At 40.3% G+C, this 23,859-nt stretch overlaps 1 protein-coding gene across 1 annotated transcript in view; it reads left to right on the top strand.

Moving 5' to 3' along the window:
• The window catches only part of glra1 (glycine receptor, alpha 1), a 163,167-nt gene that overhangs the window by 100,763 nt on the left and 38,545 nt on the right, over nt 1-23,859 (top strand). Inside the window, exons 5-7 of the mRNA XM_034689907.1 lie at nt 1,553-1,635; nt 4,477-4,614; nt 21,996-22,210. Of these exons, the coding sequence (XP_034545798.1) occupies nt 1,553-1,635; nt 4,477-4,614; nt 21,996-22,210 (436 nt within the window). The remainder of the gene's footprint in view (nt 1-1,552; nt 1,636-4,476; nt 4,615-21,995; nt 22,211-23,859) is intronic.

Raw genomic sequence — 23,859 nt, 5'->3', positions numbered from 1 at the left:
TATCATCTTTGAAATGGGTTTGATTCTTAGGAAAGTATTCACAAATGTGTCCAATGTGTCAGAGTGACGCTGCATCATGCTTCCTGTACATTTTCAAGGATCAGCTTTCAATAGAATGAGATTTACTCCCATGTTGCTGCAAGCCTGCAACAGGTTTACATCCTGAGAGTCCTCCAGCATAGAAGAAGAAACTAAAGGAAAGGGTACCTGCGACGTCACATTCCTGTTTGCATGTTATTTAGGATTCCCCTCAGATCAACGTAAGCTTTGAGGCATTTTTCGACAAGAGGAACTTTACCCAGGAACTAGGGACTTTACCCTGGTACTACGTGCATTTCGACCGGTGGACCCAGGGTCTACATTTAGTTCAGGGTTAGATAATCTCCCCCCTAAAAAGCCCATGCTAGGTGGGTAGTACTTTTCAAAGTCTTCTCTCAGCCCACGGTGAATGCGTCTCTCCCGGTGCTCCGGTTTTAAAAGTGACCCTGTAAACTGGAGACCTTCAGCTGAACGTGTCAGTGCTGTTGAAACACAGGCTTCCGGGTCAACTTTTTTATCACATTGTTTTTGTAAAAAAAAAAATTTCAAATTTAATTTTTTTTTAATTTATTTTTTTGTCATTTTTTTATTTTTTGTCAAAAAAAAAATTCAAAAAATAATCCCCCCAAAAAAAAATTTCAAAAAAATGTCTTCATTTTTTTTTCAATTTTTTTTTTCAATTTTTTTTTCAATTTTTTTTTTCAATTTTTTTTTCAATTTTTTTTTTCAAATTTTTTTTAAATTTTTTTTTCAATTTTTTTTTCAATTTTTTTTTTTTTCAATTTTTTCAAAAAATCTTTTTTGTATGTGTGTGTACTTCTCAAAAGAAGAAGCTGTGATTCTCTTGATTTAGCAGCTTGTAACAGTAGTCTTCTCTCAGCCCACCGTGAATGCGTCTCTCCTCCCGGTGTTCCGGTTTTAAAAGTGACCCTGTAAACTGGAGACCTTCAGCTGAACATGTCAGTGTTTGTGGAGTTTACACAGCTGTTGAAACACAGAGGGAGTTCCTGGGAATGCAAACTAGTTTAGTTTTTATTAAGATTTCAAAATATCCTCATCAGATATTTAATGATGGTCTAAAGACGTTTATGAGGGATGCATCCGGCTGAGAGTCTCCAGTTAACAGGGTCGCCGTTTAAACCAAAACACCGGCCGATCTCTGCCACGGCTTTTTGAGTTCAAAAGGATTTTAAAGCCGTGTTGAAACGTCTTTGCTACTCGCGCTTATCTCCTCTCACGTGTTGATTCAGTGAATCCATCTGTGATGAAATATAGCACCATCTAAAACAGAGCCAGCTGAGTCTCTTCATGCTAACAGGCTAACTGTTGTGTTGCTCATACTGATACCTGCCTGTCCGTCTGCTTCTATGGTGTCATCTGTGATGAATGGCATTCCTCTTTGTGTTACTGCCCTCTACTGGTCTGGTGGTGTAGTGCATTTACTTTACCAATCAAGTTATTGACCATGCTCTTAATATGAAGGTTTAATGTGTTGCTGTCTGTGTGTTTGCAGAATAACACTGATTCTGGCCTGTCCAATGGATCTGAAGAACTTCCCCATGGATGTGCAAACCTGCATCATGCAGTTAGAGAGCTGTGAGTAATAACACGCACACACACACACACACACACTCACACACACACACTCGCAGTGGGGGGTACATAAAGATCAGTCAGCCAGCAGCTGGCAGGGGGAGAGAGGTATGATATAGATTTCTCTGTGGCCTTTTCATTCTCGGAGCAGACGTGAGAGGAATCAGAGGCTGGGAGCTGAAGTTCACAGAGCTTCTGTTCTTGAACAAAGGGTCAGTGATCATAAAAGAAAGAAGGAACGATACAAAACCCAGCGGTACCAGGCTGGGATCTGGTGTCAGGGCTGGTGTTAAAGTTTTAAAAGAAGTGACAGAAAGTGAGAGGCTTCATAATGTCACCGCATCACTCAGGGACAATCACATCTTTTACAGACGAACAAGCTCGGGCGGTGTTTCTTTAAAGGGACAGTTCAGATTTAATTGTCCACTCTTACCTCCTACTTCTATCCTTTTCTCATGTCTATGATTTTGAATCTCTATGAATCAATTTGACTTTATTTATTGATGCTAAAATTAACTTTCCTATTATTATTCTTCATTATATTACTTTCAAGTTACTCTGTTAAATAGCAGACACAGAAGTTAGAGCAAACTCAATCCTGCAACAAACTCGCTCTTTAATCCTGGTCTAAGCTGCAGGGTCGCCTTAAATCAGAGCGTTTCATTAGCTACTTTAAATCTAGGATTAATGATCGTCTGATCAGTGTGTGCACATGTTTTATCACTGAACGCTGCTAGTTACTGATTGATGTACGTTTACTTGTTACTGTCTGTGTGCAGGGGCGTCACCAGGAATTCTGGCCCCCCTGAAATATAACACTGCTGCTCTACTACTGGTTTATTTGCATTAAACAAAAATATATGCTTAAAACTATCCTGGTTAACTGACTCAAATCTAAGCTACACATCAGTATAATTTTTGACCTTTAGACTGTCCACCTCTTTAAAGAACATCATTTGAAGCCAAGTATAACAACAAGGGGGCATTATTTGGTTTAATCTAACCTCATGAAGTCAAATAAAACTCTAAAAACCTACAGTTTACTTTCAATCAGATTCAGCCACACTTCATGCTTTATGAAAATATGACAATTCCCCCTTTAGGCATGAGACTCGCATCTCACAGAGCCGAGCAATGAAGTCGACAGGAAGAGACTCCTCTTTTTTTTTCCAGAGAGGAATTCTGAATGTTTGTTTATTTATTTATTCAGATCATTTTAGTTATCTTATTGCAGTTATAGCAAAACAAAAGAAAAGCGTCGTAGAAAACACATTTTATTACAGTCCAATTAAGGGCCCCCCTCCCCACTCTGGGCCTAGGTAGTCAGTCCCACTCCCCCATCCCAACTAAGACACCCCTGTCTGTCAGAACTCAAAGAGATTGTGTATCTCCTGGGAAATAATCCTCGTAAAATGAAGGTTGAATTAAAATAAAATATATAAAAGTTGACCTAAATTTGAAGAAACAGTTTTTTTTTATTGTTAAAGCAAGAAGACAAAACAAGTTCAAACACACAGACAGAAGTAAGGAGGAAAATAAGATGAGGATGTAGTGCCACATCACAACAAACGTTATCTGCAGACTCTCTACAAACAGAGCCGGTCTAGACCGTACTCTATGTTCTATTATCAACCAAGACCCAACATCAAGACCGGATCAGATCCAGTCCCATCTTCCAGACAGGACTCAGTCTGATCTCATCTTAATCCACCATGAGCAGAGCACTTTTGCAGCATTTAGCAAGTTACAGTGGCAAGGACAAACTTCCTTTAACAGGCAGAAACCTCCAGCAGGACTAGACTCATGTTAGACACACATCTGCTGAGACCGTGTTGGAGAGAGGGATAGAGGGAGATGAAGAGAGAGAGAGAGAGATGATAGTGGGGAGACGGATAGTAGTAGTTGTAGCAGCTGGAGTCTGGCACGTCCACAGCAGCAGAGACCCAGAGGAACCTACGAGACAAGGGAGCTCAGGGACTCCAGAAAGGTCTATGGTTAGTAACTTTAATGGGACAGGAGGAGAGAGGAGAGAGAGGGAAAGACAGGATCCCAGTGTGTCAGTCTAAGCCTATAGCAGCATAACTAAGACCTGGTCCAAGCCTGAGCCAGCCCAAAGGACCATTTTAAGCCTGTTCTTAAAAGTAGAGAGGGTGTCTGTCTCCCAGACCCTGAGTGGTATGATCCTCTGTTCCTCTCTGAATGACGTCCTATTTTGCTTCCTTCAAGGGCCGCAGTCCTACTCATTATTTTCATCCTACTATAGGCTCTTGAGTTATTCCTAGGGCTCCACGATTGATCGCTGAATTAAATGATTAATCGATTATCAATTTAATTGACAATCATTGCGATAGTTGAAAAGAAAGTGGACAATTGATGCTGTGATACTTCTTTCTTTTACCTCCTAACCTTTAGTGCTTTCTGTTTTTACCTTCCCTTAACTTCCTCCTTTCATTTCTCTTTCTTTTCCTCTTCTGGAAGTATTAAAAGTGTTTATCCTGCAGTTATGAGAGCACACTTAAAGTTGTGCTCACCTTTGCACCGAGCTCTTTTGCTTTGGACACTATTATACAAGTTATTTCTCCAATATAACCACCCTCACTGAACAAGTCTGAGAGCTGTGGTTGTAAAATCATCTCATAACACGGTGTCAGGCAGATAACACAATTTTCAGCTTGTGTTGAAACGCCCCCCTGACCCACAAATCCCTGCAGGGGTTTGACCTCCTGCTGCGTGACCCTGCTCCCCTGCACAGATACAGAAATCATTTTCCTGCTCAGGTGAAGAAAAATAAAATAACAACCCCCACAGAGCTGGAATCGCTCTAACCTCCTGCTCTCATTGCAGTCGGCTACACCATGAACGACCTCATATTCGAGTGGGACGAGAAGGGAGCCGTGCAGGTGGCCGACGGCCTGACGCTGCCTCAGTTCATCCTGAAGGAGGAGAAAGACCTGCGCTACTGCACCAAGCACTACAACACAGGTAAGAGGAGGGGGATGTGGACCCTGACTTTTTTTCTTTTTGCCTGTGAATCTGAAAAAGATGGCGACCGTGCAAATACAGGCCTGTCTGGCTGTGATAGAGTGATCCGATCAGAGATGGAGGTGAAGAAAGATGGAGGAAATGAGAGGAAAGGCAGTAAGAGCTCATTCCAGATTAAAGTTTCCATTTGAAAATTGTGGAGAATAATGAAACATGAGACTTAAGTGTACATTTTAGGACTTCCTTGGACCTAAAGAGAGGTAGGGGAGAGGATAAGTAAAGATCATATATAGTGAACAGGTGGTTATGAGAGTTAGACAGGATGTTGCTCAACTCTTCCCTCTCAGAGATGGTCAGGGTCCAGTAGCTCCTCAGGCTGCTCTCAAGACCAGCCTGAGACCACACTGACATTTTTACCACAGTGTCAACAGGCAGAGGGGGAATGAGACGGACTACTTTCTGTGGATTGATTTGATACAAGTTGTGATCAGGTTGTCTCTGGCATCACTTTTGCTGTTGAGAACTAATCACTGCTGTTATGGGGATTTGACCAATCAGAAGCCTTCTTTTCTATTCCGTTCTGTTCTTCTTTGATGTGTTCCATTCCATTCTGCTTTGATGTGTTCCATTCCAGTCTGCTTTGATGTGTTCCATTCTGTTCTGCTTTGATGTGTTCCATTCCATTCCACTTTGATGTGTTCCATTCCGTTCCGCTTTGATGTGTTCCATTCCATTCCACTTTGATGTGTTCCATTCCAGTCTGCTTTGATGTGTTCCATTCCTTTCCGCTTTGATGTGTTCCATTCCGTTCTGTTCCACTTTGATGTGTTCCATTCCATTCCACTTTGATGTGTTCCATTCCATTCCGCTTTGATGTGTTCCATTCCATTCCACTTTGATGTGTTCCATTCAATTCTGCTTTGATGTGTTCCACTCCAGTCTGCTTTGATGTGTTCCATTCCTTTCCGCTTTGATGTGTTCCATTCCGTTCTGTTCCACTTTGATGTGTTCCATTCCATTCCACTTTGATGTGTTCCATTCCGTTCCGCTTTGATGTGTTCCATTCTGTTCCGCTTTGATGTGTTCCATTCTGTTCCACTTTGATGTGTTCCATTCCGTTCTGTTCTACTTTGATGTATTCCCTTCCATTCTGATTTGATGTGGACCATTCCGTTCCGCTTTGATGTGTTCCATTCCGTTCCGCTTTGATGTGTTCCATTCTGTTCCGCTTCGATGTGTTCCATTCTGTTCCACTTTGATGTGTTCCATTCCGTTCCGCTTTGATGTGTTCCATTCTGTTCTGCTTTGATGTGTTCCATTCCATTCCGCTTTGATGTGTTCCATTCCATTCCACTTTGATGTGTTCCATTCAATTCTGCTTTGATGTGTTCCACTCCAGTCTGCTTTGATGTGTTCCATTCCTTTCCGCTTTGATGTGTTCCATTCCGTTCTGTTCCACTTTGATGTGTTCCATTCCATTCCACTTTGATGTGTTCCATTCCGTTCCGCTTTGATGTGTTCCATTCTGTTCCGCTTTGATGTGTTCCATTCTGTTCCACTTTGATGTGTTCCATTCCGTTCTGTTCTACTTTGATGTATTCCCTTCCATTCTGATTTGATGTGGACCATTCCGTTCCGCTTTGATGTGTTCCATTCCGTTCCGCTTTGATGTGTTCCATTCTGTTCCGCTTTGATGGGTTCCATTCTGTTCCACTTTGATGTGTTCCATTCCGTTCTGTTCTACTTTGATGTATTCCCTTCCATTCTGATTTGATGTGTTCCATTCCGTTCCGCTTTGATGTGTTCCATTCCGTTCCGCTTTGATGTGTTCCATTCTGTTCTGCTTTGATGTGTTCCATTCCGTTCTGCTTTGATGTCTTCCATTCCATCCGTTCCTTTACATTCCATTCTATTCTATCCCATTCAATTCCAACATTTTTACCACAGTGTCAACAGGCAGAGGGGGAATGTGACAGACTCCTTTAACAGGATTGATTTGATATTACGTGTGTGATCAGGTTGTCCCTGAAGTTGCATTTGCTGTTCAGATTTAACAACAGTTGTTATGTTTGTTATTTGGACCAATCAGAATCAAGTATTCAACACAGAGAGGGTAATAAAAATAGAAAAAAAAGGAAATACATGATATATATGATGAGGATTGATGATGTTGATTAAGGATTAAAGAAGAAAAGGACACAATATACTGACAAAGATGAGATAAAACATTGCATGCAGAGATGAAGAAATGCTGATTTAGACATTATTTGGACAGTGTTTAATGAAAAACTAAACACTGGAAAGACTGTAGTGAAAAATAAGAATGACCGAAGATGATGAGGATAAGGATTAGAAATATGGTGGACTGAGTCGAAGGGAAAAAAACAGGAAGAAAGAAAGTGAAAAGGAAAGGAAGCGGAGATAAAAAGTGAGAGCAGCAGAAATCATGAAAAGAAGTGAGCAGGGGAATCTAACAGAGCACAGAGGAGGACGCTCCACGCTCTGATTCTCCCTCAGGGTCCTCCAAGTGGGGCTTAAAACCATCTGTCCTGTCCACCTCACCGGTCCCCTTTCCTTACACTCCAGAGAAAACACAAAATATATAGAAACACACACACACACACACACACACTCGTCTGCGTGAGTATCTGTCTCTGTCTGTGTGTGTGTCTGAAGCAGAACAGACCCAAACAGAGCTGTAGATGTTTAAGGAGGGATATTTACATTTTTAAAGACCGTGACAAAAGCAAACAGAATTCATTTGATCTAATTTGGGGTCTAAAGTTGAGGAGGACAGAGGGTGTCACGACAAATAAAGTGTAACCATGAAATGAACTTTGATGGTTAATTTCATCAGCGGCGTGCTAATTCTGAGGTCACTGATGCAACAAACGCCGCCGCATCAGAGGAGCGTTTAAATATTTATGAAGCTTTATGACTTAAAATGAAGGGACTTGTTTGGCATAACAGAAAACATTACAGCAGGCAAAGTCTGGAAGTATGAGCACTTCATGCTTGATTGCTTTATAATGGAATTACAATCTTACATTTATCATAACAACATGGTTTTATTGACTTATTTATTCATTGTTGATCTTTTACCTCCTGTACTGTGACTTCATCTGTATATTTAAGACTTTAACTCTACTATCTCTTAACACCTTAAAGCTCCGGTAACACTATGTCGACATAATTAAAAGGAGGAGGAGCTAATATGATTTTGGACACGCCCCTTTTGGGGAGTTTTGAACGTCTTAACCAACATTTTGTCCCATCTATTCTACATTAAAGATCCTTTATGCAATACATTTGTTGTTTCATCAAAAAAAGGTCCTCATAATTTTTTTACTTTAAGTGACTTAAAGGCCTTTTTTGGACACGCCCCTTTTTGGGACTTTTGAACATCTTAACCAACATTTGGTCCCATCTATCCTACGGGAAAGATCCATGAGGCATTACATTTGTTGTTTCATCATAAAAAAGATTGAAATATTCATAATTTTTGTTACCTTAAAGCTGCTGTGAGGAACTTTTGCTTTGTATCGATTCTGGCGCCCCCTTGTGGACAAAGTGATACCTCTTATCTCTTGTCCTATACATGCAAAAGTAGTGTTTTCAACAATAACCTCATCCTGTTGTCTTTTAACAGTCAACTTTATCAGGGAATGAGATTATTTTCCATGAAAACAGTCAGAGGCTGTTTCTGAAGCGAGATGTCCATCATCTGGTTTGACACCGACCCCCTCAGGGCGGTTTCAGGCATTAAAAATGACAACAGAGAAGGTGTTAGTGTTGTTTCTGGTGGTCTTGTTTGCTATTGAAGGTCATAAAGAGGCATCAGTATCATTTTCAGTCTGTTTCTCAGCCAGTTCAAAACTCCTCACAGGGCCTTTAAGTGACTTAAAGACCTTTTTTGGACACGCCCCTTTTTGGGACTTTTGAATGTCTTCACCAAAATTATGTCTTATCTATTCTACCGGAAAGATTCATGATGCAAAAAATGTGTTGTTTCATCATAGAAAAGATTGAAATATTCATAATTTTTTAACTTTTTTTAAAATTAATATTTTTATTGAGAAACATGGCAAATTTACAGTCACAGATCAAGATTTGGAATCACAAAAGCAAAGACATGTAGAGTGAGTGACTACTGTGCATCCCAAGTGTTCAAGGGACTGCAGATGTAAATTAGCTTTAAGCTAACTCTGGTACAATGCATCAGATGGTGACATTTATGTTAAATATTGTACATGGTCCCTTTACAAATAAATTGAATAAATAAAATGAAAATAAAGTAAAAAAAAAATTATTAAAAAAAAGCCAAAGAGCAAAGAGAAAAAAAGACATGACATATCTCCCATTAAAAAAAAATATATATATATATATATATATAATGTTAATAGCAGTTATAATAATATATTAATACAACTAAATACAATAAAATGAATTAATAATACAAAAAAATATTAATACATTTTAAAAAGTAAGAAGAAGACAAACAGGCAAACAGACATGATTGGGTGGGGGGGTTTATTAATTTTAAGAAGGATATAAAGGATTGCCACCTGTCATAAAACTTTCCAGAGTTGCCTCTTAGTGAGAATCTTATCTTAAGAATCTTAAGTTTTAGAAAAGACATGACATCCTTCAGCCATCGAGTGCTGGAAGGAGCTTTGGTGGACTTCCTGTGAAGAAGTAGACAGCGTCTCGCCAATAAGGAAGTGAAAGCTATAACATCTAACTGCTTCAAGGTGAATCGATGGTAGTCTTCAGGACATCCAAATATGGCATAATGTTTTTACTTTAAGTGACAACATTTCAGTAGCTAGGTCTGGCCATATCAGGCCTTTATTCTGAGACGCTTACCGTTCAATCAACATCTAAAAAACAACGTCCGATAAGACGTCCAAAGGCGGATCAAAATTTGAAGTTTATCCAACATCTGTTTGCTGGTTTTACAAGTTTGTTCAGATCAGATTTCACTGAGAAATATGCTTGAGCAGGGTATCACAGTCACCCTCGCAAAATGATCATATTTCAGTCCAACTCTCATCGCTGTCAGCCACCATGACCTGTGGAAACACTCAGGTCGCTGGATATGAATCAACTAAGGTGTCACAGCTTTGCAACCGGAGTTTCTGAGCATGTGCAGTCAGGGTTTTTCTTCTTCTGTGGAGAATGAAACTGTTCCAAACCTTCTTAATAACATCACACGACCCATAAAGTGCAGTATTTATGATATTTGAATGAAAAGTCAAAGTATGTCAGACTGGATTCCAACTACAGCTGGACATTACTTTAGAGAAACACCATCAGAACGATCATTTCTGCTCTACTTTAACACTAAAATGAAGAAGTTGTTGAAATTTAAAGACAGAAATGTGTTTTAAAATCATGCTGATGTATAGCTGACCCTTGTGCTGTGAACAGACGTGCATCGTTTACATCCCATAAACCAGAACAACATCAAGCTACAGCAGAATAACTTTAAACAGAGATTAAAACAGGAAGTAGTGTTTGTTTGATATGTGTTATGAAATCTGTTGCTCTGGATCGACTGTCTCATTAGAAACCTCGACAGCAGGAGCAAAACAAACTTTCAAGGAAACATACTTCCACAAAGATGAGAGGTTGCAATAAAATACATCTCCAAAGCATCAAACCACTGGTCAAAGCCAGTGTGTGTGTGTGTTTGATAGTGTGTGTGTGTGTGTGTGTCTGATATAGTGTGTGTGTGTGCAGAGGGCTGATTAGTTCAGACCCAGAGCGATCACTCACACAGAGGTTGACGTCTGCTGTCGCCGCTGAGGAGATGAACGATCTACCTCCAGACGAAAAGCCTTGACACGACTCAGCACCGGCACTCACACACACACACACACACAAACACAAATCCATAACCCGCTGCACACACACACACATGCACACACACACACACAGGCAGTTGCATGCAGAGGAGAGTGGACAATGAAGTGATAATCCCCAGCATGACTTAGTAAATATGTGGAAGTCTGTTTTCTCTCCATCACTGAGTCACGGTCACATCACGTATGACTCCTTATATGGTATTTCCTGTCTGGACTATTAAAACACTTCAACAATATAAAGCTTAACGGTGCATCTGCTTCCAAAGTGATGCCAAAATCCTTCCTGTAACATGCACTGACATAAACCACAGGTGACATCAGAGTGTGTGCTGCAGGGATCGTCACTCTGAGGCGCAGTATTGACTTCCTGTTCCTTCAAAACAGACGTTTAACCCGCCAATGAAACAGCAGAGATCCCTCAGGTCAGAACAGTTTACAACTTAAACTAAACTTCTCTGAAAATTAACACTTGGACATAACTCAGCATGATAAGAACTCAAAAACCATGATTGAGAAAAATGTATTCCTCCCATGTTCCATCTGTTTACATGGAGGAGGCGGGGCTTATGAGATATACTGCTGCCAGGCAGTGGGGGGGAGCTGTCCAAATGTTCTGGCTGCACTTTTTGAAGGATATATCTTACCACAACCATAATGCATGAGTGATTGTACAACTTATTTCAATGTGCAGGCATTTTGGTGGAAAACATATTAACTAATGTTGAGTTAAAGGTGCAGTGCGTAGTTTTTTGCAGTATTTAACAGAGCAGGCTCAAACTAGGGGCCATACTTGCTGAAAATGCACTAGTTGGAAGACGAAGAAGGAAAAGAACAGAGTGGTTGTTGTGTGCAAAATAACTAGTCTTGATCGATGCTTTTGTTGTACAAACTTGACAAATAGAGGATCATGCAGCAGGGGCTTCTTTGTCTTGCAGCTTGTAGAGCTCAACTACAGGAAATCTGACCGCTAGATGTCGCTAAGTATTCCCATTTCTACGCACTGTACCTTTAAAAAGAGCTAAAGCTGCATGACTTAATTAACCCTCCTGTTACCCTGAAATTTGACCCCAGCAATTTAAACCTCCAGAAACTGATTGTTACCCAGGTTTATATTTCAGGAACTTTATGTTTCTTTTAGGTTATAAAAATGTATTTTATAGTGACCTTAATATAATCCAAAACAACTAAAACAAATGTAAAATGTTGAATTGTCTTATGTTGTATACAGCTAAAACAGCTTGGGGTCAAATTGACCCCAGGGAACACGGATGCGTGATTTTTTTTCACAGGAAATTGGAACATATCAACATTTTAATGCTCTGTTTTCCCAGTTGTCCCCATTAAATTAGGGAAAGTCATGAAATATGAAAGCAAACAAATGATGTTAATCATTAATTTAGAGACGTTAAACATTGAATGCGGTCCAAGGATAATAGGAGGGTTAAAATGCATCAAGCTGATGAAGAAGAAGTCCAAGTTTATTCCATTTAAGCTCTTTTTGTTTTCTGATTGGATGCAAATTGGTGACATTTGTGGCCACAGAAGTAAAGATTAAACTCAAAGTCTCCTTGTTTTTTAAATAGTTTCACAGAGGTGTCGTTAGCTTGTTAGTTTAGCTTTTTTTCCCACACTTTTCACATATATTCACAAACAATTGTGGCATGTAAGATATAAAAAACATTAACAAGTAGTCCTCAAAGTGAACAAGTTAAGAAAAGAGTGTGAATGCAGGAGCAAGGAGGCCAGTGGTTCAATTTCTACTCTATCCCCTGTCCTGTCTGCCTGAAATGAGGTTCAAAAAGCCCCAAAATAAAGACATTTAAGGACATTTTATCTCTCCATCAGATGCTTCACATTCCTAAATAAACCCCACTTAAAGAACTTGTCACAAACATCATTAAGTGATTACTAAACCAGTGCATCTAGTTGCGTGTGGTTGGTGTGGGGCGTTGGAGGTGCTCTGCAGTTCGGCGCTGGGTAGGAAGCAGACTGTGAGATATTTCTGCTGGATCAGAGTGCTCAGGCTGAACCGTGCAGTCAATGTACCGTAAAACCAAAAATATGAGCTAAGAGCGGCTTAAACCCTCCAGAGATCTTCTTCAGATTTTCATGAATTTCTTCAGTAGAAAGCAGGAATTCTTTCAGGACAATTTACTCCCAACCTCCATCTTCTTGCCCCTTTCTCATTTCATTCCCCGGCCTGATACTCTGCAGCTATGCTCTCCTGTGGTGTGTGTATTAGTGTGTGTGTGTGTGTGTGTTTGAGCGTGCACATGCCTCACTGCTTCCCAATCAAGCAGTAAGAGAGAATTAAGGTGTCGTTTCTGCTCAGATTTATTAGCTGCCGTCTATTGTGGCTGCAGGAGAGAAGGAGCATTTCTCTCTCTCTCTCTCTGTCTCCCGTACACTGTTGTCTTTTTTATTTCTTTCCATCTCTTCATTCAAGACACATTCACACACACTGTAAAACTAATACACACAAAGGAAATCCCTGTTCGCAATACTAATTACGTTTTTTGCTGCATTGCAGGGCGCTTTTGTTTTTCTAGCTGGAGACATGTTTATGATGTGTGCAGGTACAAGACGGTTTTCTGCACACACATGCTTTCACAGCTTCAACATGATGTCACCCACCGGCTTTAGATTGAGGTTTGAGGCACAGGCAATGCTTTGCTTCTATCCTAAATGCCTCTTATGCAGCTGTGGTCACAACATGTCGGATCTCAGGTTGCCACACCTGAAAGCAAATCCTTAATTTTCCCCAATTTGACTTCAAATTGGACCAAATAAAAGTCATACTGTTTTAAAGAAGAGTCAAAACCAGACCCTGAGATCATTCACTAATTATAAATCTCCTACTGAAGTAACATATCCATTGAGAAGTGAGCTCTTATCACCTTCTTGCAAAAACTAGTGTCTCCCCCTAGTGGTCGTTAGGAAAAACAGATTTATGTCAATTTTTTTTCAGCTTCACTTTTGAAACTTGCAGCAATATTCCACCAGATCCGTGTTTCTGATCTGTCACAGTACCGGATCTGATTTTGAATTCTAGTCAATGTGTTAACTTCCACTGGATCCGCTCCGTTGCGAGCGGGACAGGAAGTCAGGTTTCACCAAAACAAAATGAAAACATCCGGTTAATTTTCAGAATAAAACACTCTGTGTTATCACCAGATCGTATTTCACTTAACTACAACAACAAACCAAAGTCATGATGAGCGGAGCCAGGCCTGGAGTCAACAGGTCAGAGGTTTTCAGAGGACCAGAAAGACAACATGGATGAGGAGAGGAGGAGGAGGAGAATCCTTGATTCAGTGATTACTGTGGGGAAAACCTCGGTCACATGACTCCAGCTGTCCTGCGGTCCTGCTCTGTGCTGTGTTCTAAAAATCCGGACACAGATCTGGTGGACGTCCGATGTAAGATGCAGCTTAGATGGATCAAACCAGACCTCCTGGATCTTGTTATCTTACCTCACTAAACCTAAATTCTCTGACAAACATCCTCTTCACCACACATGGAGAGATGCTTAAAACAAAACTGTAATCATAGCTTCAACATGCTCACAAAGACAGTGACATAAATGCACATTGTTTGCAGGAGTAATCCTTAAAATATGCATCACATGCTAACAAGAGCGAAACACAACGTGCAGCTTGAGCTAGTCCTGCAGATTTAAACTCCAACTAAACACACTTGAACATTTATACACACACATTCAGGCTTGGTGTTGAAGCTCAAAACAACCCAGTACACAGTGGATAGTATTCAAACTGCTGCAATCAAGTGATACCTCAATTTGCTTGCAGCCAATCACAGCAAGGCTCCTTTGATTTAATGCGACCTCAGCCAGACAGCTCAGGGTGTAATGCTTTGAAATGCTGATTGCAGCAGAAGAAGAAGATGGTTGTTTATGTTTGGCGCCAAGGCTCTGACCTCCTCACCCCTTGTAGTGGAGATTTGAGGAGCTATGAGGTACTATCCTAAACCCCCATATAGTCAGAGCCTGCAGGCACACGCTGAAAGCAGTTTTCAAAATGATCATTATTTATTGTGATCAGAATTTGTTGTTTGTGGCATTTTAAACGTCTGAATGCTCCTGTCCCCATGATGGAGGTCAAGTGGAGTAGAGAAAGAGGCCCGTGATGAAGGACTTCATTGGTACCTGTGTCACTTCAAGAGTACTGCTGGTGTCATTATATAAACGATACTCCGCTCTACGACACGTACTGTATGAATGAAAGCAGGGTATTGATTTAAAGGACACTGCCGAGGACTCTGCACACACACCGTCCATTCCTGCATGCCAGAGAGAGAGACACGAGTGTGTGGTAGTGAATACTGAGCGAGCAAACACACACACACACTGCAGTGTTAAGACCAGCACACACACACACACAGCCTCGGCCCCCACAGTGAGATAGCAGCCCAGCTGAATAATTTCAATCTTCTTATCAGATGGAAAATATGGACAGCACTTAAAAGCTCTGAAGTGTATCACAGCTATAAATCAAGTCCGACTTCATCGACTCCCCTCCTCCCCCCTCTTCCTCTCCTCCTCCTCCTCCTCCTCCTCCCGCTGCTGACATTTTCTCCTCCACTCCTCTTATATCTTTCCCTCCCCTTCATCTCTCTCTCCTCTCTCTCCACGTAATGCCACATCTCCTCCGCTCTCCACTTCCTCTCCTCCTCTCCTCCTCGAGTCATTCAGGGTTAACTCTAATTGATGAGGCCGCCTCCCATTGATCGCCTTTGATTAAATGGATCGTCGGCCATCTTGCTCTCTGGCTCTCTGGTGGTTTATTATGAGACCCGGCGCTCTCATTACATTACAGAAAGAGAAGCGAGGACATTTGTTAGCATCGGCGCTCTGCTGCAGTGTAAACAAAACCACTGCAGTGCGCGCTAATTTAATTATCTTTGTGGAAGGTTTTCTTCGCAGCCGTTGTTCTTGTGCAGAAAATGTTGCATTTTCTGCACGTCTCGTACAGTAAATGACATTTCCTGCATGTTTGTCCTTTGATTCTGTGTTCTGTCCATGCAAATGTCACATACTGGCTCAATATTGAAACTTAAATAAGAGGATTCGTCACCATCAGGAGTGACAAGTAAAAAGACAGAAGCACAAACTGAATCAGCAGAAAATAAAGGAGCGTCTGAGTGTAATGTTTTCATAAAGGGGGATTGCTCTGAGGTCTTCTGCAGGGGAAGATTAATGATCAAATTAAGCACCAAAAAAAAAGAGGCTGTACTACAATTTAAAAATGTTTATTTTGACCTTTAGATAAGAATATATGTTGACATAAAACAGGAGCAAAGAGTTTCATATAAGGCGCTTAAATCCCTATCTCTGCTCCTCTTTATCTCTTTACTCCTTTCAAAGCAACGTGCTGCGAGCATAAACATCGGCTGTTTTCTCTTCCCCCCCTCCACAGTCGCACAAGGACTAACAGCGCTGCTGGCTGAACACAACAGGCAGCTGCACATCAACAGACTCAAACACAACAACAGTCTGTGCAGCGGACTGACAGAGGGAACAATAAAGTCAAGTTTAGAAGACAATTTAAAGGAAGGTGACACCAACAAAGTGAAACTAAATGGAGCTGAGGTTGGAAAGAAAGAACACGAGGAGGGAAAGGAAGCACGTATAGTGAATGCTTCTGCAGGGTGGATGGTTCTGGATAGATTTCTCTTTTCAAACCATAGGCTGTATAATAAATGGACATAGTCTCAGTGACTGATCTGTTTCTGGAGCAGAGTTTTGAAGCCAGGTTCCAATATTGGAAATGCTGAACTCAACCTTACTTTGCCCGAGCTAGTGTGAGGTAAAGCAGTGGTTCCCAAAGTCTGCTGTAAACATTGTCTTCTTTGAATGGGTGTGTATGTGGTTTCTGGTGATTCTGCAGCCAGCCTCTTGTGGACGCTTGAGGAACTGCAGTTTTTTTGCACTTCATCATGGGCTTCATGTTTTAAGACTTGCTTCAAAGCAATGACTTTAATATTGTTGTTAAAGTATTGAATGTGACTTTTGCAGAGGATACAGTTGAGACAAACAAATGTCAGTGCATTGCTTTGTTCTCATGTGATTGCAGATGACTACATTTTTAAAATTGGAACATCTAAACTAAGGTTCATTCTTGACTTTGGAAGCTGCAGCTTGACCAAAAGTTACCCTCCTTCATTATCTGTAGAGTGGCCATTAATTCAGGATTAATAAAGAACGCTAAAGGTATATCTTTAGAGTAAGCATGCATCAGGATGCAGAGTTGCAATGCATTAAACCAGACGACCTGAATCCCTTGAGTGCATAACATCAGGAAATGTTGCATGCACTGTATGGGAGGAGCTCAAGATGACAGGATAGAAGATAGGCCACTAAAAGAGTTCAAAAGCTCCTGAAAGAGTAAATCTGAAGCCAGATTTGTCCATGCATGTGCAGAACAAGAAGTTGTGAACCACCCACACCATTCTCTACAACTCTCAGAGTGTGAGTGCAGAAATCTGATTCACAAAACTGGAGTGTGACCTTTAAGTGAGAGCGTAGAGGACAGACGGACTGAAGTGACAGATCCAGCAGGGAGTTTTAACAATGAATACACAATGATTAAGGACAGAATTTAACAAACAAGCAAAACAAATCCTTAACTTTGGAGTTCTTAGACTGAAGAAACAAACACTGATTGTTTCTAAACATACTCCATTGCTTGTAGAACTCAAAAATGGACTGGAGGACTTTAAGGGTCAACAGAGTAAAAGTTTGAGGTGCCCTTTGATTTGATATCAAGCTTTTATAACACTCCTTAGACCGGAAGTCTTTGCAGAGCAGCATCAACTTAAAGATCAGAACTTATTGAAGGTTAAAACATGTCCTGACAGCAAGCACGCTGCAGGACACTGAGCTGCATTGTTGGAAATTAGAAATCTGATCAAACTAAACCTGAAAAATGTTCACCTTACATCCTCGTCAATCCATCAGATTGAGATTCCAGACTTTATATGAAGCATTAAGGTAATACTCCTGTGGGTCATTTTTGGATTGGAGGATTTGTTGATAAAACTTACGTGTGAATTATTCTTCAGACCGAAAAATCTCCTCATTTCGCCTCCGTTTCTGCAGAATTCCCCAAAACCACATTCAGTTTCAAAGGAAAATACTTTGCTTTTTTTTAACACTAAATCCCCGGCAGCAAACGGGGGACATGTTCTCAAAAAACTGCACACACCAACTCAAATCTGCAGATCTTAAAAATGTAAGAATATCTAATAGCTAATTTCAGAAAGTTAACTTCTTAACATGTTTTTATTTTGTACCCATTAATGCTTATGTCCACAATTTGGCATTTCCATGTGAGCTTTCAATTTTGTCCTGAGATGCAAATGATAATTTTGCACATAGTAGCTTTAAAGGTGACATATCATGCAAAATCAACTTTTTAATGGTTCTCTACCTGAAATATGTGTCCCTGTCTACAAACCCCCCGAGAATGAAAAGAATCCATTCTGCCCCTGTTCTGATTTCTCCACCTTTCTGTAAATGTGTGCTGAAACCAGCCGTTTCAGTTTTCAGTGTTTTTCATACGTCACAACGCCATCAGGTCTGTAACAGGAAGTCAGAGCTCGGAGCTTGTTCAGCCCATAGACTGTATAAAATACAACTCAACCCCTCCTCCGTTTTTCATTCCCTGCACACGTGTGTGCTAACAAGGAGCTTAGGAGGGAGGCATGCTAGTTGTAGGCTGTCTTAATAAACACAAAGGTCGCTTTGACTCCCCACGTCTGCAGATTTGATGATCTAGTGGATGATTTTTATTTATCATGGAAAAGTGCTAGCGCTAGTTAGCATAGCCACATAGCTACATGTTGGTAGCTGTGTACCAAGACACACGTCGACATACTGACAAAAAAAACAACAAGAAACACTAAATCTGTGACCAATGGTTCAGAAAGGTCCTGCTGCAGGCGCCTCTCCGTCAGGATCAGATTCTGGATCAGATTCAGAGGGTTGAAGTAACGCGGGTCTGTGAGCAGCCGTGTATATTCAGCCAACATGTAAACATTAGATCAACGGGCTGGACAGCCGAGGCCACACCCACTTCCTGAGGGGGCGTGGTCAGAGAGCTCATTCTCATTTAAAGGCACAGACACAGAAAACAGCCTGTTCTGAGCAGGGCTGAAAAAGAGGGTTTTGGGGACCTCTTAGACCAATATATGTTGATGAAAAAAGCGTGATATGTCACCTTTAATAATTTATCAACAGATTAGTGAATGAGTCGTTGTTATTTATGGGTGAGGATGAATCAGTTTGCAGCTTTCAGGCCCCCTGCAGAGCTCCACCTTCAGACTCTTCCTGCAACAAGTGACTGTCAGTATAAATCCCCAAACACCTCCTGCGTTTGTTTTCAAATATTAAACATGTTTGGTTTCATTTGATATTCAGCAAAGCTGAGCATTTGTGCCTCTCTGATTTTCCGCTCCTGATTTACACTTTGGCTTAGTGTGAGCGCTAAAGGAAGATGACATTTTGTCTCCGAGCTGTCAACTCTGTCTTCACTTCCTCTCCGGCTTATCCCCGTTTTCTCTGCCAGTCCAACAACTCGTCCCCTCTCTGATCCCTCCTGTGCTCTGTCCTCCTCCCTCGCTCCTTGTCTCCCCGGATCACTCTTTGAATTCAGCGCTCTGTCTCATCCTTTCCACCTGTTTTATTTTCTTCCTGCGGAAGACACGACAGTGTCAGTGTTAAGATAAAGCGCCTGTTCACAGAGAATTCAGCGTTAATGGAGCAGCGCCTCAGGCAGGCTGACAAAAGAGCATTTTGCTTTTAAGTGGAGTTAAAACATCCAGCGGCTTTATCATTTCTGTTTCCTGGAATCAAACTCTTCTGCTGAGGAGTCACTCAAACCCGAATGAGACGTTCACGCTGAAAAACAGGACACCCACTGAGACTGGATGATTGGCTCCATGAATATAGAACTGAGTGCTAAATGTCTTTGAAGCTGTCGTCTCATTATAAAGTAATAACTCTTTTGGAGGGTGTGACTCTTTCTGTTCATTTTAAACAGAATAGATTTACACAAATGGAATAAAAGCTGGCTTTCTTACTTTATTGCAATGAAACTGTCTGGGACATGAATCTTTAAAGCTCAGAGACGACGGCCTCGTGTCCGTCACAGTTTCTCTCTCTGCTGTCTGTTTTAGTGGAAAATTAACTGCCTGATCATTGAGGCGACTTTCAGAACAAACAAACAATAAGGTGCACTTTTCAGAACAAGGCAGTAATGCATACTCAATGCATAATAGGTTAAAAAACACCATGGCACATAAAATCTAGGTGAATCAGTACGACAAATAAAAGAAAGAGAATATGCATTAATATAATATCAGCAAATATTCAAGGTATGAGAGGCGTCTGCAGACTTATTCCCTCTAAAGACTCCATATTTGTCCTTTAAAGGTGACATATCACCCTTTTTTCATCAACATATATTGGTCTAAGAGGTCCCCAAAACATGTCTTTAAAGTTTATGCTCAAAAAGAAACTTTGAGATCAGATTTTGGTCTGCCTGAAAAGCCCTCTTCTTCAGTCCTCCTCAGAACACTCTGTTTTCTCTCTGACCACGCCCCCTCAGGAAGTGGGTGTGGCCTCGGCTCTCCAGCACGTTGATCTAATGTTTACATGTTGGCTGAATATACACGGCTGCTCAGAGATCACGTTACTTCAACCCTCTGAATCTGATCCAGAATCTGATCCTGATGGAGAGGCGCCTGCAGCAGGACCTTTCTGAACCATTGGTCACAGATTCTGTGTTTCTTGTTGTTTTATTTGTCAGTATGTAGACATGTGTCTTGGTACACAGCTACAGCTACAGCTATGAACATGTAGCTATGTAGCTATGCTAACTAGCGCTAGCACTTATCCATGACAAATAAAAATCATCCACTAGATCTTCAAATCTGCAGACGTGGGGAGTAAAACCGACCTTTGTGTTTATTAAGACAGCCTACAACTAGCATGCCTCCCTCCTAAGCTCCTTGTTAGCACACACGTGTGCAGGGAATGAAAAACGGAGGAGGGGTTGAGTTGTATTTTATACAGTCTATGGGCTGAACAAGCTCCGAGCTCTGACTCCGTGACAGACCGGATATTGTTGTTACGTAACAAAAACACGGAAGTCTTAAACGGCTCGTTTCACACACATTTACAGAAAGGTGGAGAAATCAGAACAGGGGCAGAATGGATTCTTTTCATTCTCGGGGGTTTTGTAGACAGGGACACATATTTCAGGGAGAGAACCATTAAAAAGTCCATTTTGCATGATATGTCACCTTTAATAACCGGTCATGATCCAGCCTAATGTCAACAGTGAAGCATCTTTATGTCCTACAACAGCAACTAAGAACCTTTAATGCAGCTAACCGCTGTGAGGAGGTCAGTGTTAAAACACAGTGAGGGAATACTCTTCTTTTTACCTTTTTCCACAGTAAATATTCACAGAGAGTCATTATTTAAAGAAAGCATGGGAATTACTCTCTTCCTCTCAACTCACCTCAACTTTATTAATTAAGCACCTTTCATACATAGAAGCATGCAGCCCAGAGTGCTTCACAACAGAGACAGACAACAACAGAAGTGGGTAAAAAAAAAAAACATTCATACAAAAAATACTTAAAAATAAAATACAATTAATAAAGTTAAATTAATAAAATAAGTGAGAGTAGAAAGTGAAATTAAAAATCAGTCAAAGCGATGTATAAATACAAGAAATAAATTGATATAAAAGAAAATAATATCAATAATTGTTAAAACATTAATAATCATAATAATAATATATAATGATGCAGATTCCAGGTAGCACCACAAATGCAACCATGGCAAGAATATGACAGTAAGACAGTTCTTGTAACTAGATCAGTGTGTTTTATTTTTCCTCGACATGTTTCGACTTCAAACTTCCTGCAGTCTTCTTCAGAGGGGGCGTGGTCGTCCTGCCTTTTCAGGTAGGACGACCACGCCCTCTACAAATCAGCTGACAGACTACTCCCAACAACACCATGTGACTATTCTGGAGAAGACTGCAGGAAGTTTGAAGTTAAAACATGTAGAGGAAAAAGAAAGCACACACACATCTAGGAACAAGAACTGTCTTACTGTAATTATTCTACAGGTGATGTAGCAGGTAGCAGCCTTTCTTCCATCATGTTCCTTGCTCTAAAGTCACGTGTGACCACATGAGATTTTGTGAGATTTCAGGTTTAGAGAGTTTGGACTGTTTGTGCTGTGTCCAGTCCTATAGTAGATTCAGGTTCTGGAAACTTAAGGTAGGAAATATTGAATTGTCTCTGAGCTTGCAGAGAGATAAGATGATCATCCTCTAGTCTAAAGATAGTCTCTCTATACTGTATTTCCTCTCCTCTAACCTGTATCAATGCAACCCTTTCTTCCTCCCTCAGATCTCCCTCCTCTTCCTTTGTCTCATCTCACTGTAAGTTTAAAACCCTCTCTCTGCCCCCCTCCAGGTAAATTCACCTGCATCGAGGCTCGTTTCCACCTGGAGCGTCAGATGGGTTACTACCTGATCCAGATGTACATCCCCTCTCTGCTCATCGTCATCCTGTCCTGGGTTTCCTTCTGGATCAACATGGACGCCGCGCCCGCCCGGGTGGGTCTGGGCATCACCACTGTGCTGACCATGACCACACAGAGCTCTGGTTCCAGAGCCTCCCTGCCAAAGGTGAGGACCAATCAAACGCAGAGGTTGTCATTCAACCAGTCACATGAACATTTATGTTGTTTAATGTGAGAGGAAGGCTTGTGGAGGATCTCTTGTGAATCCACGCTTTGATGAGGAGTTTCTGAACATCATCAGTTTATCATTGCAGTTTGTGACGAGCTCAAACAGAAGCCATGTATGAGTTTTTTACCAACTTTATTTATAAAAGATTTTAGACATTTTGGACAGACAGTGTGATATACAACATAAGGTATAAAAATATGGAATAAACATCAATTGTCACATCAACTACAAAAAGTAACAATGATAATAAAAAAAAAAAATTAAATAAAATAAATTAATTAATAAATAATACTAATACCAATAATGGTAATAAAAAAAAAATAATGAAAAAAAATAAATAATAATAATTTATAAATAAATAAATAATAATAATAATAATAATAAATAAAATAAAATAAATAATACTTATACCAATAAAGATAATAAAATAAATACATAAATAAATAAATAAAAAAATAAATAAAAAAAAATTATAATAATTTAAAAAATAAATAATAATAATAATAATAATAATAATAATAATAATAATAATAATAAGTAAATAAAATAAATAATACTAATACCAATAATGATAATAAAAATAAATAAATAAATACATAAATAAATAAATAAATAAATAGATAAAATAGAATAATAGTGATACTAAATAAATCAGAATAATAATAATAAAATAGAAAAAAATAGTATTAAATAAAATTAATATGGGTGTGAGTTTTAAAGGTTTATGAAGATGTGTTTTTTTTTTACCTTGAAAACAGAGAGGCTAGCTGTTTCCCTCTCCTTCCAGTCATTATGCTAAGCTAGACTAATCACCCCAAAGCTCCAGCTTCAGGGTTTGAGACAACATTTCCAAGACTGGAGAAAGACTTCTGACACATCACTTAAACACACACCTCCCTTAGTGCTTCTGCAGAGTCTCAACACTTCCTTTAATGGTCGTCCATTGACAGAAAAACAACATCCTAAAATACGGCAGCAACATGAAGCACCGACTGCCTAGACCAGCAAAGAGTAGTAACGAACGAGAGTAAAGGGGTATCAGAGTACTGGGTAGTTCCTCTTAAAGAAGTCCTGTTTGGTCCAAACCCCCCCTCTAGATATCCGGAGAAAGAAAGGATGGGACATGAGGAAACAAGTGGGTGTGGATAAAAAGAAAGGGGTGCAGAGGAGAGTGCATGCTTTTTATTAAGGAATTGAGCAGCAGAATTCAGATGGAGGGATGAGAGAGGAAAAGGTAGAGGTGGAGAGGAGGAATAAAAAGAGATGTTTAACAGTGGAGAATCAAAGATGAGGAACAAAAACGAGATAAATCTTTTCCTGTGAGGGATTTTCAGATTAAAGGAGAAAAAAAAACGGTCAGATTTTGCGTGAGCCTGTAGGATTGTATAATTATGTCCAGGGATGCTTTAATCCTCTCCACACACACACACACACACACACACACACACACAGTTTGTTGACATTAGGTGCTTCATGCGCTCTAAAAATTGAACAAGTGAACCGTGATTCCTGTGCAGTTCAGCTGTCACAATAATGATCACACAGCACAGCTGAGCTTAGGTGGGCATACTGCTCTCTAACACACA

This window comes from Notolabrus celidotus, chromosome 8 (assembly GCF_009762535.1).
Source record: "Notolabrus celidotus isolate fNotCel1 chromosome 8, fNotCel1.pri, whole genome shotgun sequence".
Taxonomy (NCBI): domain Eukaryota; kingdom Metazoa; phylum Chordata; class Actinopteri; order Labriformes; family Labridae; genus Notolabrus; species Notolabrus celidotus.
Note: the sequence above shows the minus strand (reverse complement) of the source record. Positions and strands in the feature narration are given on the sequence as shown.